The sequence below is a fragment of the Coloeus monedula genome (assembly GCF_965178545.1).
Source record: "Coloeus monedula genome assembly, chromosome: 1".
Lineage (NCBI taxonomy): Eukaryota > Metazoa > Chordata > Aves > Passeriformes > Corvidae > Coloeus > Coloeus monedula.
The window spans coordinates 116,040,787-116,057,279 of record NC_138781.1 but is presented as its reverse complement, the minus strand read 5'-3'; the positions used below and the strand labels follow the sequence as shown (position 1 = coordinate 116,057,279).

Sequence of the window (16,493 nt, the reverse complement as noted above, 5' to 3'; positions counted from 1 at the left end):
GCCTGCTCAGAAAAAGCTTGACAAAAATCCCACCCTGTTTCTGCATATAGCTATCCTGAAGACTGAGGTAAACACTTAAGGATTGGATTTAATGTCTGAAATGTATGGCAACTTATTCATCATTTAGGGATAGGTGATCGGTGTGCTCTTTAAAGAGATATGTAATATTTAGAGGAAGTCTCCTCTTGCACAGTGCCCAAGAGATTAGAGTTCATATGCAGAATCGCGACTCCTGGTCTCAGCATTGTCCTTGACTCCTTTCACCTCCCTGAGACTGTCTTCCCTACTGGTGCTCCCAGACTCCACCTCAAGCCCCATCCCATGGCATGTCATGGTGCTGTGTAGGGCTATGATTAGTTGTCTGCAAAGATCCCCCTTCAGCAGCACAGCTCCAACCTTGGATTCCTGACCTCAAAGCCGCTTGTGGATTTTGTGTTAGGGAGTAGCTGGAAAGGAGCCTCCCAGGGCAGCATTCCTGAGAGGGAACTGAACTGAGTCATGCTCCCTTTTCGTGTGCTATCTCTGCAGCCCTGTGAATTGGGAATTTCTTCCCGCACAGTGGCACAGCCTCAGTGACGACTCCCACCTCAGTTTTGCTTGGAGCCTGGTTGCTAGGAGATGGCAGCTCTGAGTTCAGGTCCCCTCCTCACCACAGCCAGCAGAGACCCTGCATCCCAATTTTTCCGCCTCTTCACCACATACTGCGACAAGTAGCCAGAACTCTGGTCTCCCACTTCTTGGCCATGTGCTCCGGAACACGTGGGCTGGTATGCACCAAGGTGCACCATCGCCCTTGCTGCATCCTCCAGCCAGGCTCTGCATTCTGGGCTTTGCCAGAAGCTCAGTACATCTGCTCTGCAACAGACTCCCAGATAGGGCTTCAGTGTCCTGGCTAGAGGGGCTCTGGAGGACATGTAAATTCAGGGACAGCAAATCTGTGGGTTCCAGACAGCGAGGATAAGGAGACCAATCCTGAGACATTCTGCTCAGCTATAGGAGTTAGTCCTGTTTGCACTGCACCCCTTTAACACAGTTTAGTCCTTGATAGATTGGCAGAAGATCTGTTATTGAGCTCTGTGAAAAAAAATGAGGCTCTGAGTAAATCTATGGCAGGAAGTATAATTTAGTTGTAGACATAAGGAGGCAGAACATCTGAGTCTTGAGTGTTAAAATTTTGGACGATGAGTTAAGCTATGTTGCCAAGATAGAACTTTACCGTGCAGCTTATGAATATTCTCTGAGAAAATAATATATTTTCTCTCATAAGAGACATCAATGACCTTTGGAGATAAAAGGTAAATTATATTAAAGTTGAATTCTTGGCCAAAATACATTTCAATTCTGGCCGTTTGTTTAAGATTATTATTACTTAAGAAAATGCTTAGGAGACCACTTTGGCCAACTCTCTTAAAAATGTAAAGTTTTGCCTTAGCTCATATTACTGCCCAAGAGGCCCCATTCTTATTGTTTATGGAATTAATTGTCTGATGGTTCAGTGTTCTGTATTAAATATTAAAATTTCTGTTAATAATATATATCCCTTCTCCTGAGTTATCTTAGTTGTGCTTCAGGTGAAAGTCTCTTTCACCAATAAATATCTGCAAGACAGGGATGTCTTTATCTAAGGAAAGTTGATAGCATTTCTTTGAGAAGTGGAAGCAGCAACTGCTCCTAATGCATACAGGATGCACTACCCTTTTTACTTCAACACAGAGACTGGACACTGTTTGGACTATTTGATCTCTCTAAGTAAAAACTGTAAATAAGGTTTCAGATATTTTATAGCATTCTTAATATGTTTGGTCTATTTAGCAACCATGAAAGGGTTGTGCAGAGGAGAGATGCATAAAACAGACAAAAGTCTTATACAAAGGTGAGATAATTCTAGATCTTTTTTTTAGTTAACTACTCTGAAAAGGTCCTTTAAAAACAAAACTTCCATAGATCCATTTTATTTGAAAACACTGAAATATATTTTCATCAGATGAGAGTGTAAAATCAAACCCATAAAAAAAGTCAAGAAACAAAGAAAATGTTCTAATTCATACAGACTAAATCAGATTTTGTGTCACTGAGGTCCCTGTGGCAGGATGCCAGTCACATACTGATAGTTTTCCTTGCTTCCAACTACTAAAATGGATTAAATCTTCTCTTAATGCTTTTCTTTATTTCACCTGTGTCATTAATAAAGTTGCTACCGGGGCATTTTGTGATCATGAGTGGAGGTGAGGTACTCTAAGCAGTAGATACAGTAAGTGCAGGTGGGGAAAAATACACTTTCACCTGAAGCATCATCTCCTTTCAGGGAAAATTAAAGGGCTGTTGTGCTAAATTCTGTTAAATGTTATGCAATCATCAAAGAGGCAAACAGGGAGTGTTGAGGAAAACTCATGGTGTGCAAACAGACACTGCTCTTACACAAATAACAACAGTTTTCAAGTCACTTTTGTGGAGCCCTCCCTACTTTATGGTCTTTGTGTGGAAGGACACTCACTCAGACTTTTTCAAACAGGAATGCTGTTTTATTCCATTCCTGTATTCCTTCTGTCATTTCTGAGACTGATACATCAAAATAAGTAGTTGGTGCATTCTGTACTGGTTTACCTAAATGAGAAATATATGATTCTCTGACTTGTAAGAGTCACTCCAGTACTCTGGCTTTTTCCTATCCTTTCCCACTATTTCTGGACAGTGTTGGGTTTTGAGGAAGACTGTGAACTCTTCAGGGTGAGAGGGTAAATGTTCTCCTTTAAAAAACAGTATGGTTGGCTTGTGGAGCACAAGTAAATTAATATTCTCAGATTTTTAGGAAGCCTGTATTCTCGCCTATTCCCATTGTTTCGGTTATGCTGATATTTGGTCAATCAGAAACATATCTGTGCTTGTTTAACATGCATTATACTTTTCTGAAAGCAATAGATGTAGAATCTTTACAATGCAAAAGACCTTCACGTGCAAGGTGAAATGTAACCGTAATTCCAAACCTTTTCTTGTTTTTGCAGGATGAGGCTGCTCCAGCTGACAAGCAGTACAAACAGGAGCCAGCCCAGGTCACTTACTCAGCATCAGCTGTTTCCAGCACACAGGAGGTGTTGTACATCAACGGCAATGGGACCTACAGTTACCATAGTTACAGAGGGCTCGGAGGTGGGCTGCTAAATCTCAATGATGCTTCTAGCAGTGGTGAGTTTCCTTACAAATTGTGCCTGTGTGTATATGTGCCGTTGTGTATTTCCCCCTGCTGTACAGAAAGCTAGTCCAAGGGGTTCAGTATCCATAGGCCATTATCACATAATGAGCAGGAGCACAATCCTGCAAACAGCTACTGCTGAGCAAAATACTTGCTCCCTGCATGCTAGTCTCCTTCCAGTTTCAAGGGACTAATACACAATAGAGAAGACTGAACTATAAGCCTCTAACAAAGCTGAGTTAAAAAATGCTGGGTTAGATCTTCAGTCAGTTTGCATGACTTTACGAGGACCTTGTCATTACTGTCCTCTCCTACACTAATAACAAAATGAGGCCATTGTTATATTTTTGGCTCGAGTTTCGAAACACTGAACTCCATGTTGTGTAACACAAATTAATTGATATAGATTTCTCACATGGTCTCACCAGCTACTTTAATTTACTGCAGATAAGGATCTGGCATACCAAGTGTTAAATGAGAAATCAGCATATTAATTTATGCCCTAGACTAAAAATGATAAGGTAAATATGTGTCACCATGAGGTCATATGTCCCTCTGAAAAAAACAAGTGGTGTCATTTATGTAGACAACACTCCTTTCTTCTTACATTGGCATGCTTTTTTAACAAAAAAAGTGTAAGCAAATTGTGGTATTTGCTTGAAATAATCCCTCATATTGATTTTGTACAAATGCAGAGCAGTACCCTTCTGATAAAAAGGGTATTGTCTCTCTGTCAGAGAAAAGTGATTACTCTGGAAGCCTGAGGGTTTATTGACTCCCAGGACTGTATTTAAAGAAATGTCTCAGAGGATGGAGAAATCCCTAGGGTTTTGCCCTGGCTGATCCCTCTCTGGCTGACGAGTGCCAGTTCAGGTAGAGGGGCTGACTTAGGCAAGATGGTAATTGCTTGGCTACTGCCTCTATATTCAGCATGCTCAGCAATTTTTAAAATGCTGTCAGGGCTGCAGCCTGCAGGGAGTTACTGCTATGTGGTGTCCTGGGGACCTTCAGTCATGTCTTCTTCCTCACCCCCTGCCCGCAAAATTCTCAAAGGTCTGTGGATGATTTGTGCTAAGTTTTTGAAAGGCTTTGAAAAGATAATACTTTAATTGTCAAAAGTCTTTGACTTAAAGACAGTGAATGATAATCACAATTGTTTCCATACACATGAAGAGTACATCTGAAGCACTGAATATGGTCTCTGATCAAATATTTTCATAAGAGTAAGACAAGCTGTGGAAATCTGGGGTTTTTTGTGAAAATGCATAAGAACTTTAAAATTGTCTTTTACGTTATGTCCAGAGAGGATCTGAGCCAGTTCCCACTGAAAACAGTTGGCATTTGCCCTTTTACCCAACTAAGAGTAGGATTAAACTCCCCATGTGTTATTTGTCAGCAAAAGCCATCAATATTGTACTGGTTTATATAATCTTAAAATGTGAGGAATCACAACTGTTTTGTGTACTTGTTTTTCCCTTCAAACTTCTTGTAATAGGATACATTTTCATAACTCCCATTTTTCAGTGAATTGTGGAGTTTAGGCAAAAGTATTCTATGTCGCTTCAGCATGCAATTTTAAAAAATGACATACAAATTAAACACCATAAATTAGTCTTGCTTTCTGATTAGAAGCCACATTTTCTTTATGCTTTTAACATAGAGGACTCCAGTGTTTTTTCACAGTTAAAGCTCAAGATAGGTTTGCGTACAGACATATGCTCAAACAATTCTTCTTCCTTGCCTTTCCCCACTTGTACTGGTCAATTTTGTCTGTATGTCCTTTTACTCTGAAGGACCAGTAAGCCACTGCACCTCTCCCATATGGTTGTTCACAGTTGGAAGTTTGTGCGAAGGTGTCCGTCTTCTCCACAGGGATCCTACAGGAGCCAAAGTACATAAGCTCCATGAACCAAAAGTCTTTGTATGCCAGGACTTGGAAACCAGTTGATGCTGACAGTCTAGTTAAGTTGGTGGTTTGTGACCCACTTGCTATTTCAGGAAGATCAGGAAAGTTGTGGAAAGGCAACTCCATCCATTTCTTAGTCTCACTGACACAAAACCAAACAGTAACCAAACTAATTATGTCTTGGATATTAAGGGTAAATTGCTCTGGCTCTGGCAGCTGATTTCCCCACAGGACAAGTTGGAGGACTTGGAGGCCACTTCCTTGAGATCTGTCAGTCGTCTCTGAAATGTCTGTTGATAGACAAGAGGAGTGGTTGGAGTTGAAATTGACAGGGATGACCTGTCCTGACAGACCTCATAGGACAGTTTGCAATCATTACGCTGTTTCCAGGACTCGTGTTCCAAACATAAGCAAGGCTGTTAAAATGGTTAATGAATTACTTCTTTGGAGAACAGGATATTTACTTGCAAATTGTGTTCAGGAGCTAACAACTAATTTAAAAATGCAACTCCTTTTCAATATAGTAACCCACCAAATTTTCCTGTCACGTTTACAGATGTTCTCCTAGTGTAAAAATAAATACACACCTCTGTCAGAATGTGTGTATAAACAAATACTGTCTGGTTTTGTGTATCTGCTAAAACAGAAGAAAAAGAAGGTGCGATAGCTGCCGTAGCTATCTAAAACTCACTGCTTGATTATCTATTTCTGGACCTTCCCCCACAGTAATATTATAATTAATGTCCAATTAACTCTCTGTCTAGTAGTCCAACTGATGCATGTATTTTGTATTCTGTGACTCATTTAATTTGGTTATTTCCTCTGTATAAAGTTCATCCCTACTCTGACCTTAGAGACTTAGCTATCTGTTCGCCCAACTGTTTGGCGGCTCTGGCTCAGGGACCTCTCTGTGCCTGCTGTTGCAGTGCTTCCCTCCACATGGGGAGGTCTGTCCTTCCACATGGCTAATTACAGAGCCATAATTAGCTCCTCACACAACTGCATGGGGCAAGCCTTCATGAAACTGCTCAATATGAGCAAACAGAATGCAGCAGCTTGTGCAATGACCTCTCCTTTATTATGGGCTGGGAAAAAAAGCACAGAAGGAAAAGGCTCGGTTTTACAGCGCCAAGGTGTCTTTTCCCCCTCCTTTTAAACTTTTTAAGCCAATCCAGCTTGGCTGGAAACATTCACCAAGCAATCTGAGGGTTGACAGAGTCTGTGTCAGCCTGTACATGGGCTGGATGGACTGGGGAGAAGCCTTTGGTCATGTTGTGTTTGATTCTTTTAGATGGTAAAGGAGAGCTGCTCTTTGAGAAGGGTGTATTTCAACAGCTCTCTTTTTTTAAGGCTAATGCAGTTCCTGTTACGGAACTGAATGGAGAACCTCCAAGGTGGAATAGCTCAGTGAATGTAAACAAATTTGCTTGTCAGCTCTTAGCCAGCCACAAAGGCTTCAGCTGGCCCCCCTCTATCACTCCTGGACCGAGCTTGGAAAAATGGCCAGCTTGAGGGCAGGAGGGTGAGGACAGGAGATAATGTTGCAAGCAAAATCTTTTGATACCACCAGGAGCTGTTGAAGTTCCTGCATGTAACCTGAGCCTCTCCTGACAGAGTGGGACCGGCTTGTCTCCCTGTGTATTTCAGTCCGGTGCTACCTGCCCTCTCCTGATGACTGTCAGCACTCCCTGAAGTCATGTTGGGCTCCTTGGAGTCATGGTCTTTGCAGCTGCATCATTTTCTGAAGTCCATTTTCTCAAAGAGGTGTGGAATGTGTTTCTGCTGCCATAGCTGGGTTTCCTGGAGGTGATTTGGGACTGTTTCTTCTGCATCATTGTCCAGTTTTCTAGGCAGAAATGCCAGTCAATTCCTTTTGTGTGTGTAAAAAGAGGGTGTTTCAGACTCAATATCAGGCTGGCCATGCAGGACATGCCCTTGTGTCACAGTAAGATGAAGTGGTGTGTCTCTATTTCTCTCCACAGATCTGCAGCCTACCTCCACCACAGCCACAACTCAGCACTGCATCCCAGGCACCACGAACGTCCAGTCCCCTTCCAGCTCAGGTGAGTTCTTCGTCTGAATCCCAATATGTTCACACCACAGCAAATCCTGAGCCCTGGCAGGCTTCTCTTTCAGCCTCCTCTCCAATTGGCAGGCCTGCAGACCATGATGGCCTAATAGCCCAGCTGGTAGCTGCTGGACTTCCACCACATTGCTCACCCCTCCCTGCTGCTCCCTTCCAGAGGCTATGCCCTCCCAGCTGTTCCCTGCTTTAGGCAGGCCTCTTACCCATGTGCCAGTCAGCCCTCCTGGTCCTTCTGCCTCCTGGTCCTTCAGACGGTCCAGTGCTGCTGAAGCCAATGGAGTAGCTGGGGGAGTCTCCCAGAGCAGGTGCTGCTGACCTGCAGGGATCAGCCTGCCCGTGCTGCTCTGCAGCAGGGAGAGGAGTGCTGAGCACTCTTGTCCACTTGTTCATGGAAGGGAAGTAGGGAAGTACATGGCAGGCATGTGGAAAGGTGCCTCTTTTCCACGTCCAAAAATTTGGTCAAGTTGTAACCTGCTGTAAAATCTTGGCCCTTTCATGATTGATAGAGACTTCTTGGTGACAAACTAGGGGAAAAAAACAACAGATGAGAGTATCCAATATGTAGCTAGTTTTTAAAATGCTGAGTGAGTTACTCACAGGTTGGCTAGCCAGGATGTAGGGGTTGAATGGGGTTTTTGCTGTGGTTGCTCAGGTCTTCTTTATACCTCTACTCTTGCACAGTCTTTTGTGTTCTCAGTGCTACCCTGGTGACATCAAAGTGGAGAGAGGGGAAAGAGAACACAGTTTGTCTCTAACACAGATGGAGCTTGGAGCATGAATAAACAGATCAAGAGTGATAGAGTTAGGAACCTGGGACAGTGTGTTTAATCCAGTTTAAAGAAAACTAAAGATGGGGTTGGGAGAAGTTAAATGGTTTAACTTATATTTTGGCAAAGGTGTGGACTTCTTGCTGTAAAATGCTGGCTGAATTTTGTGTTAAGATCTTCCCCACATTCCTCTTCCTCCTTCCTCATCATCTTCAAACTGTCAGATACGTGGCACATGCGAGTACTGGTCCATTGCCACCATAGGGATGGAAATGGAGTGTCTGTGGAAGTGTATTACCTTCCTACCTCTGCGCAAAGCTGAGGCGACAACTGTTAAAGCAACACAGGTATACACCACATAATTAATCTCCTGTGGTGGATAGGAAGGATCTCACATAATCATTTAATCACAGACCACTGTGTTTCCTGATCGTTGAAAATGAATGATGTCTGTAGGTATTTCTGTGTTTTCATATCACTTTCCTCAGGCAAGACAGCATTTTTTTTCTGCTGTCTAAAGTAGCAGAAGATGTGTCTTCCAGAGGGAGAGGTGTAGAAGGGAGAAAGAAGCTTAAAAGGTCCAATTCATCAGCCCCTGTTTTCTTGATTTCTCCTGGCACTTGAAACAATATTGTTAGGCACATCTGCTCTGTGTTTGAAGGCAGGAAGAAAAGAAGCATTGGCAGATGCATAATATCACAATAAAGCATTCTTATTACAAGAAATACATCTGATTTGGAAATAAAAGGTAGCATACTTTGATTTTTTTTTCTATTTAGTTTTATTGGAGTATACAAGAATATAGTCCAACCTCTCCTCTAAAGCCACTCGTGGGGAAAAAATAGAATAGGTGCAATAGAAAGATACACGCAACAGATTTCAAAACATGGGCAAATGTATTTTTCTCTAAATGAGTGCCACTGCTTTTTGCATTATCACTGATGAAAAGGTTGCTTAACTATTAATGAAAATGTAGAAGCATAGATGCTTCAGCACATAAAGCTTTTAAAAATTATTTTTTATTCTATATTGTTATCTACAATAGTGATAACCATTTTGAGAGTCACTGACACATTTATTATTCTTTCAGCAGTTGCTAATTATAAGATTGGTAGCTACCCAGTGACAACATACAATTCTTAAGGGAATTTTGCTGAGACAGTTGATAGGGTCTAAGCAATCAGTATCAGCACATCTACATCTGACCCATATTTTGGAATTTGATATAAATCATGTTGGTAATGAGTAGTGCATGAGGCAATAACTAGTTCCATTAAAGTCTTGTAATTCACAGAAAAGCCATTTGTTCCACAGTGTATTTAGTGGCAGACATTTCTAGCTGCTAATTGGATAAATGTTTGTCTAGCACACGAAGAGTGGGTTTTTAGAGTTTTCATATTGAGCTTGATGTGGTTCCAACAAAACAATTGCACCTCACAGAGGAAATTAGGTCAATGTAACTGGACAGAGGTGGTAAATCAAAAGTATTCCCATGTTAAAGTGTCAATCAGGTGATCTCAACAAGAGGCAGAGGAACAATAGTCTTCTGAAAAAGTGTAAAAGAAAAAATTTGTCTCAGCAATTTGTTTAACCCACTGCTTGTGAGAATGTTGTGCTGTTATAAAAACATGGAAGGTGACAATTTCGTGTTATGGCAATATGCACTAAGAGAAAGAAAGAAATGGAAATAAGTCTCCTGTCTTAATCTCTGTGATATATGCTTAATCTTTGCTTGCTCAACAGACGTTGTGGAACCTGATAATGTTTGCAATCAAGATTTTTAATGGTCCTGAAGTACTCCAGAATAGGAAGCAGCATGCTAAAATGTGCAGTAACATCTTGGAGGAACCTGACACTTTAAAATTCACTGCAAAAATATTCAGATATCCCTCTTTACAAGTATATACTTTCTTGTTCCTGTGAGGACTGGCAGCTTAATAAATAATGTTAAATACACTAAAGAAATAGTAAAGATAGTTACTAAAAGACATGATGGTGAAGCTGTTCAGCTCTTTCCAGATTAGTAACCTGTAGTGATGGCTTCTGGAGATAGATGTATATGAAGCGTCCTTAACCAGCTATTTTAAGCCTTCAGAATAGCTGTGATTTATTTGTCTGGTTAAAGAGATATGGTAGGTATGATTAGGGTTTAGGTTTCCATGTGTCAATAGCTGATTTGCATAAAATTACATGGGAAATATCTACAGTGTAAGAATGCACTTACAGGTTGCACTTATTCCTTAGTTTCTGAATGGCCAGATATGACTGATGAAGCTACAATTGTTATAGCATTTTAGTACTTAGCAGCGTGGCCAACTGTTGTGAATCTTTATTACTGCCAGTGAGTGTCTATCATAGCTATTAAAGCTGAGACAGATATAACACATCCTGGGACTAATCTCTGAGTGGGGTGTTCTGCCAGATATAAAGCTAGGGCTGTCGTAGGTAAGCTTTAGATCCCATAGACTTGTGAGGACTTAAACTGGTTTGTGCATGATGGACATGGTCTTCTAGTTTTCCTTTCAGAGCAGTGCTTTGCACCATCAGTTTGTGTAAGGAAAACCTGAGAGGTATGACCAAGCACATTTCCATGTATATTTTACTTATGAATGGCATAAACTGGTATCCTAGTACGTCACTTAAAATCTGGATTACAAATGAGAAAAGCCCTTCAGTTACATTTCATAAAATGATGTGCTCTGCTGCAGAATTCTGTTCTGCCAGATATTGTTTGTGTGTGTGTGTGTTTTTGGCAGTGACATGAATGAAAGTCAAGGAAAGAACATAAAAGTTAAAGTAGGTTCATGTGGAGCACAATATGTCAGTGGCAGCTTTTTCACTACTGCCTCAATAAATATAGATGTCTTTAATGGCTTCTTACAGCCATTCAGCCCAACTGGCTTTATGATTGGTATACCATTCTTCTCTGCACTGGGTTAAGATTTTACTTAAAAATATCCTCTAAGCTTCTTCATACTGTCATCATTTTCCTGCAGTGTACGGTCACACCGAAAAAAAATCACTGAGCTAATTGTGCTTATTTTATCCTTTGTACACTGGAAGTCATTTAAGAGTCAGTTCATTTGTGCTACTGTAAAACCAGATAATACAAGCTGTAAGGCTAAGTGCTGCTCATGCTAGTTGTGTAGTAGGAAATCAGATCTAATAGGACCCTTTCTGTTTGAGTAGTTTCTTTTCATAGTCTCAGCTCTGCTTTCATTCAGTCAAGGGGAGCTTTTTCATTAACTTCAGTGAGTGTGCGGACATGGCAATCTCCACATTTTTTGTGGTCTCAGCTGTACCTCTGCACAGACAAATAAGAAAGGAAAAAAAATTAGATTTATGACCAGATCTTTAGCTTCTGGAAATCAGACATCTCTTTCCATTAGTGCTTACAATTGTGAGTCTGGTTTTGAATCTTATGATTTCAGTGGGATTATTTAGAAGAACCTCCAGAGTATGAATTAATGTGTTCTGTGTTATACCGCTGAATATGCTGAATTTTAAAATTATTCCAGTCTTTTCTGGAAAGCCTTGGCATTGACATACATTGTTCTGATCACATTGAAGAGTGACATTTTTCTCATAGGAAAGCAAGATACATTGCTTTGGATAGCTTGATCCCAATTTCCAGGAGAGTATTAAGATTAGGACCAGGCTAGTCTGATCTTCTGCCTGACAGAAATACAGATTTGCTACACTGTCAAAAGAAATGAGGAGTATTTCCCAGATTTTGCACAAAATATACTGTTTGATAGGTATACTTGCCATCTGTATCCTTCTATATATGTTCAAAAAACTCTTCAGTCCTATTCTACCTGTCCAAATTTACACTTTGGGAAGAAAAAAAATGTGTTAAGTGGAAAAGGCAAGCATTTCATTAAAGCACCATGCATCTTAGCCAGTTAATAACTGATCAAATGGCCAGGGAATTTCCCTACAAAGCCAAAGTTCATGGTGGCAGGTGTTTTGTCCATCACTGTAACCTGCAGACTGCCCTCAGGAATGCTGTCTTCCATATGAAGTATCCGTGGTCTTGAGAATATTCTTTGAAGGAAAGTGCGAAGGATATTGCCATGAGCTGCCAATACAACAGCATGGTGATTGCTGCAGAATCTTGTCAGTGTTCCGGCCTTACAAGATCCTTGCAAAGTACTGCCAGCTGTATGCAGCCCTCACAGATGATAGTGTGCTCCTCACTGTGGCAGCCAGATTGTCACCAGCCTAATCTCATTCATGAGCAGCTATTTATGTAAGTGATCAGACAGCGTCAGGCAAGTCATGTGGATGACCATTTATCTATGTCTGCAAGGGATTCACAATCTGGCCACATGCTGATTGAAGCACAAAATGTGAAAACAGCTATCTAGAGAACATAAGTTGGATTTTCTGTGATAAAAATTGCAAGTGTGCATATTGCCATGAAGTCTATGATGGCAGCTGGAGCTGGGGGGAGGCTGGGGGGAGATGAACCTTCTGCCTGATCACCATCATCAGATCCCAGGGCAGGGTTTGGGGTGCAAGTGGCTCAGACTGTTGGGATATGCCCCTGGAGGGTAATTTTCAGCTGGCAGTGGACTTGCCCCTTATGTTCTGTAAGTGGGGTCTGTGATACATAAATATAAATTGCTGTGGTTCCTGTCGAGGCGAGTGGTAACAGGAGAGTTACTGCTTATTTCTGCTACTTGCACTCAGCTGAGAGCACATCTTACTACTCTGCATTTGTATCTACAAAGCTGTGAAACGTCTCTGGCAGCAGATCTGAAGCATCTTTTCTTTCCCTTTGCCGTCTGCAGGTCCAACAGATCTCAGTATGAAGAGGCAGTTAGCAACCAGCTCTGGATCCTCCAGTAGTTCCAGCTCCAGACCCCAGCTGAGTCCGACTGAAATAAACGCAGTGAGGCAGCTTGTGGCAGGGTACCGAGAATCAGCCGCGTTTTTATTGCGCTCTGCAGATGAACTGGAAAACCTTATTTTGCAGCAGAACTGAGTCATGTGACCTTCACACCGGCCTGGTCTTATCTCAGAATTTCCACTAATGACATTTTGATTTCCCAGAGCACACACTTCAGTTACTGCACAGTCTTTTAGGAGAGTTAATTACCATAATGCCACACTGTTCTTGATCCATAAAGTGATGTGTTAAGGTGCTTCAAGTGAACTTCGACCTCTGGTATTTCCGAGGTACTTTACTGTGTCCAGCCTATTGCTTTCGTTTTAGTGTGTCAGCATAAATATCGAAAAAGTGGCTAGAAATTAACTCATTCTAACAAGTGGAGGAAACAGAAGATGCTGTGATGGTTTTTTAAAACAAGTGGTTCAAGATCCAAGTGCAATATTAGTGGAATGTGATACTGACTCATTGGACTTAAAGCTGCAGTATATGGCAAAACATTGCCAAATGTCCTGTTGCTACAGGGCACAATTGCAATTAAAAGGATCTTGTATTTTAAAAAAATGTAATTTTTATAAAAAACAAAACAAAAGATTTTTGTTTTCATTCAAGATTTTTCATTTTTACTTTGGTAAACTTTTTCACTGGTCCTGAAAATGTTTTGAGGAGCTATTTTAAGTCCCCCCTTCCTCTCTTGAACCCCTGGCTGTGCCCTTCTCCCCAACTTCATATTCTTTCTACAATGAGTAACTTGATGCTGGATAATTCCTCCCCTGTGTACTGTAAATTGTCATCTATGGTATACCTTCCAAAGGAAGTATGCATTTCCTGCATTCATGCCATTCTCAACTCCATTCTGTAATATATTGCAGCTTTATTAGCAATTAATAAAGAGTTGAGCGTTTTTTAAAAAAGACATATCGTTGAGAAAAAAAAAAGATGAATTGATTTCTTACGGTGAGCTCATCTGACTCCATGATCACTGCTGCTGTCTTATACAAGTCCCTCTAGTTGTGATTGGATGTAGATGATGAATGTTAAGAGGTTGCAAGTGACAATCTGAAAATTTGCACTCTTGTGTGTATTTATTTTTTTTCCTTAATTTAAACAAAATTCTTACCAAGGAAGGTCATTGACACTTCTGGTATAATTTGTATAATTCCCAGGCCTAGCTAAAACCTGTACAAAACTGTAAGTGGATGCAGCTGCAACTATAATAAAACTCTTCTCTTACCTTCCCCACTCTTCCCAACCCCTCTATTTCTTATTTTATAATATTAATTACACATTAATGGTGTTTTCTTTGTGCACTATGGCAGGCTTCTTTTTAAGTATATAGAAAAAAGTACTTTAGTTTATGCTTATTGTACTATCTGTTCTGTTGTTTAGCTTTTGTTGAATAACAAGTTTCTTGTGCATTCCTAAATTTGCCTTATTTCATGTACAAAATTTTATGTAATTCCGTTTTTGACAATGAGTTTAAGGCATCAGTGATATTTTATATCTACTTGTTACATATAGTTTTCCAAGTAATGACTGTGATTGTGACCAAGTAATGTGCACTTTTTCTTGTAACTGTGGACATTGCTATGCTTTTTTTTCTCTAGTGTTTCTAGAATTACTGTTGCTTACAGTTATGTAAAAGAAAAAGAACTTTTGTGATACTGTTGGTGAATATTAATGTGAAAAAGCCTATGAAATATGAGTATTTTGGAGGTACATAGATACACAAACATCTCTAAGTTGTGGACTGATGTTCACATATTTAAATGAGAATTCAAAACCTGAGGGCTGGAATCATTTCCTCTGTTTTGTTTGGGTAAATAAACAGATTTCTGTGTTTAAATACATGATTGTGAAACATTATAACATTTAAATCAAATAGCACTTAAAGCTATAACTATTATGGCCTTTAAACAGGGAAAAGGGCCTTGCAGTCCGATTCATGCAGGCCCTCATACATCATTTCTCAAAATTACTGAGTAAATCCAGTAGGATTCAGTCAGTAGCATATATAATTTAAAGGTGGCTGGAGGGAACACAATTTTGCCACTCTACATTTGTTCTTAAAACATCACTGGATGTCTTTTTAGAGGCCCCTATTCTTGAATATGAGAATATTGTTGCAAATCCTTACCAGTTGTTGTTGCCCATCACTTGGGAGGTGCATTTGTTCCTAACATCATCTCCCCATGGCCCAGAAAGCCTATGACTCATCTCTGTCCTGGATGTGGGGTTGCCTCAGCTTTTGTCTCACCAGGAATTCAAAAGCCCATCCAGAGCCAAGAGCCTTTTTCCTCTCTTCCACTTTCATATATCTGCACCCTCTCTGGTCTCCTGCAGGAGGGGATGAAGCAGGTACCTTGTGCCATGTCACTGTCTGGGCCTCACCCAAAGAAATCTGTGGCATACATCTTCCACAGACAAGAGTGGCAGCTATGCCTAGGTTTCCAAGTTTCCTTGGTCCTGTTGTGCAGGGCAGTGTGCCTCACACTGCCAAATAAGCAGCAACCAGCAGTTTGTCCAAGAGGCTGTTTGCCAGCCAGGAATCCTTCTCAGCTGAGCAGCCTAACCACTTTTCAAGCTCTTTTGCTAAATCCCGGTAAGGACAAGAAGCTAGAGGATGAGGAGGTAAGGGATTTAATTCATTGTTCTATCCTCTGACTCCTCTTTCTTGTCCTTCAATTACTCCTTCTCTTGAGGGAGAAGTAGAAAAGGTAGGGGTCACCATACAACCTTCAAGGCCCATGATTAGTCCCACCTTTTTCCTGCTCCATTCCCAGCCTACTTTGATAGTTCTTCAAGTATGTCTTCTACAATATGTCTTCTACACACATCATCTTCTTTTGGGTGCCTCTTCTGGAGTATTTAGGGTCTTCTTCAATTGTAGGAGCAATTGATGTTCTTCTCTAAAGTGTCATACAGATACTTAACAATAACTGTGTCCTCAAGTGGTTTGTCTATGCCAAATTCCAGCAGACTGATGAGTTTTTATTCTAGAGTTGTTTCCATCTCTAAGTACTGGGTTTATTAATCTCTTCTTTGGAGCAATCACAGATTCAACTATAGTTTTAACTTCCTCTTATAAGAGGGTACTGAAATTCAGACCCAACCTGTGAAGGAGAGACCATAAATCTCTGTCCACTTTTGTGCAAGCAAATCTACATCCAAGAATTGCAACTAAATTTGTCCTCTTGAATCCAGGTCTCAGACCCACCTACTCTGTGTCTGCTTTGTACCTGCTAAGGCAGTAAAAGCGCAAGGGAAAATATCTTACTCAGGCACCCAGCAGTAACCTCAGGATTATTTCTTTCTCTTATCCACATCTTCTGTTACAATGGCCTGATTACCTCAGCCCAAATATTGCTGTTAGGATAAGGCCATTTTCTACCAGCATGGGTGTGTCCACTGAGTATAACTGCTTAAGGCTGCCTTCAGAAAAGTATTATCCTTATAACCAATATCTTTATTAAACTGATGTTTCAAGTTGGTGGATGTCTCACTACAGAACTTCATCAGTGCAGACTGGTAGGTGCTGGTCTTTCTTGAGACAGCCTCACATCTTCCCAACTCTCCTGGAGTTTCTTTGTGAGTGGTCCTGTCAGACCTTTAGCCTTCAAGGCAGGGGAGGGATGGTGGGAAAATCTCAT

At 40.8% G+C, this 16,493-nt stretch overlaps 1 protein-coding gene across 3 annotated transcripts in view; it reads left to right on the top strand.

The window, feature by feature from the left end:
- Positions 1–12,939, top strand: part of NOL4 (nucleolar protein 4) — a gene marked incomplete at both ends in the record, with an annotated part of 189,620 nt that extends 176,681 nt beyond the window's left edge. For 2 of the 3 annotated variants that reach the window (XM_082290279.1, XM_082290280.1), the window contains 2 exons: positions 3,003–3,183; positions 12,746–12,939. In XM_082290279.1, coding sequence (XP_082146405.1) covers positions 3,003–3,183; positions 12,746–12,939 — 375 coding nt within the window. Of the gene's footprint in view, positions 1–3,002; positions 3,184–7,078; positions 7,160–12,745 lie in introns of all 3 variants that reach the window. The other variant, XM_082290278.1, reaches the window with a different exon arrangement.
- Between the last annotated feature and the right edge of the window lie 3,554 nt (positions 12,940–16,493).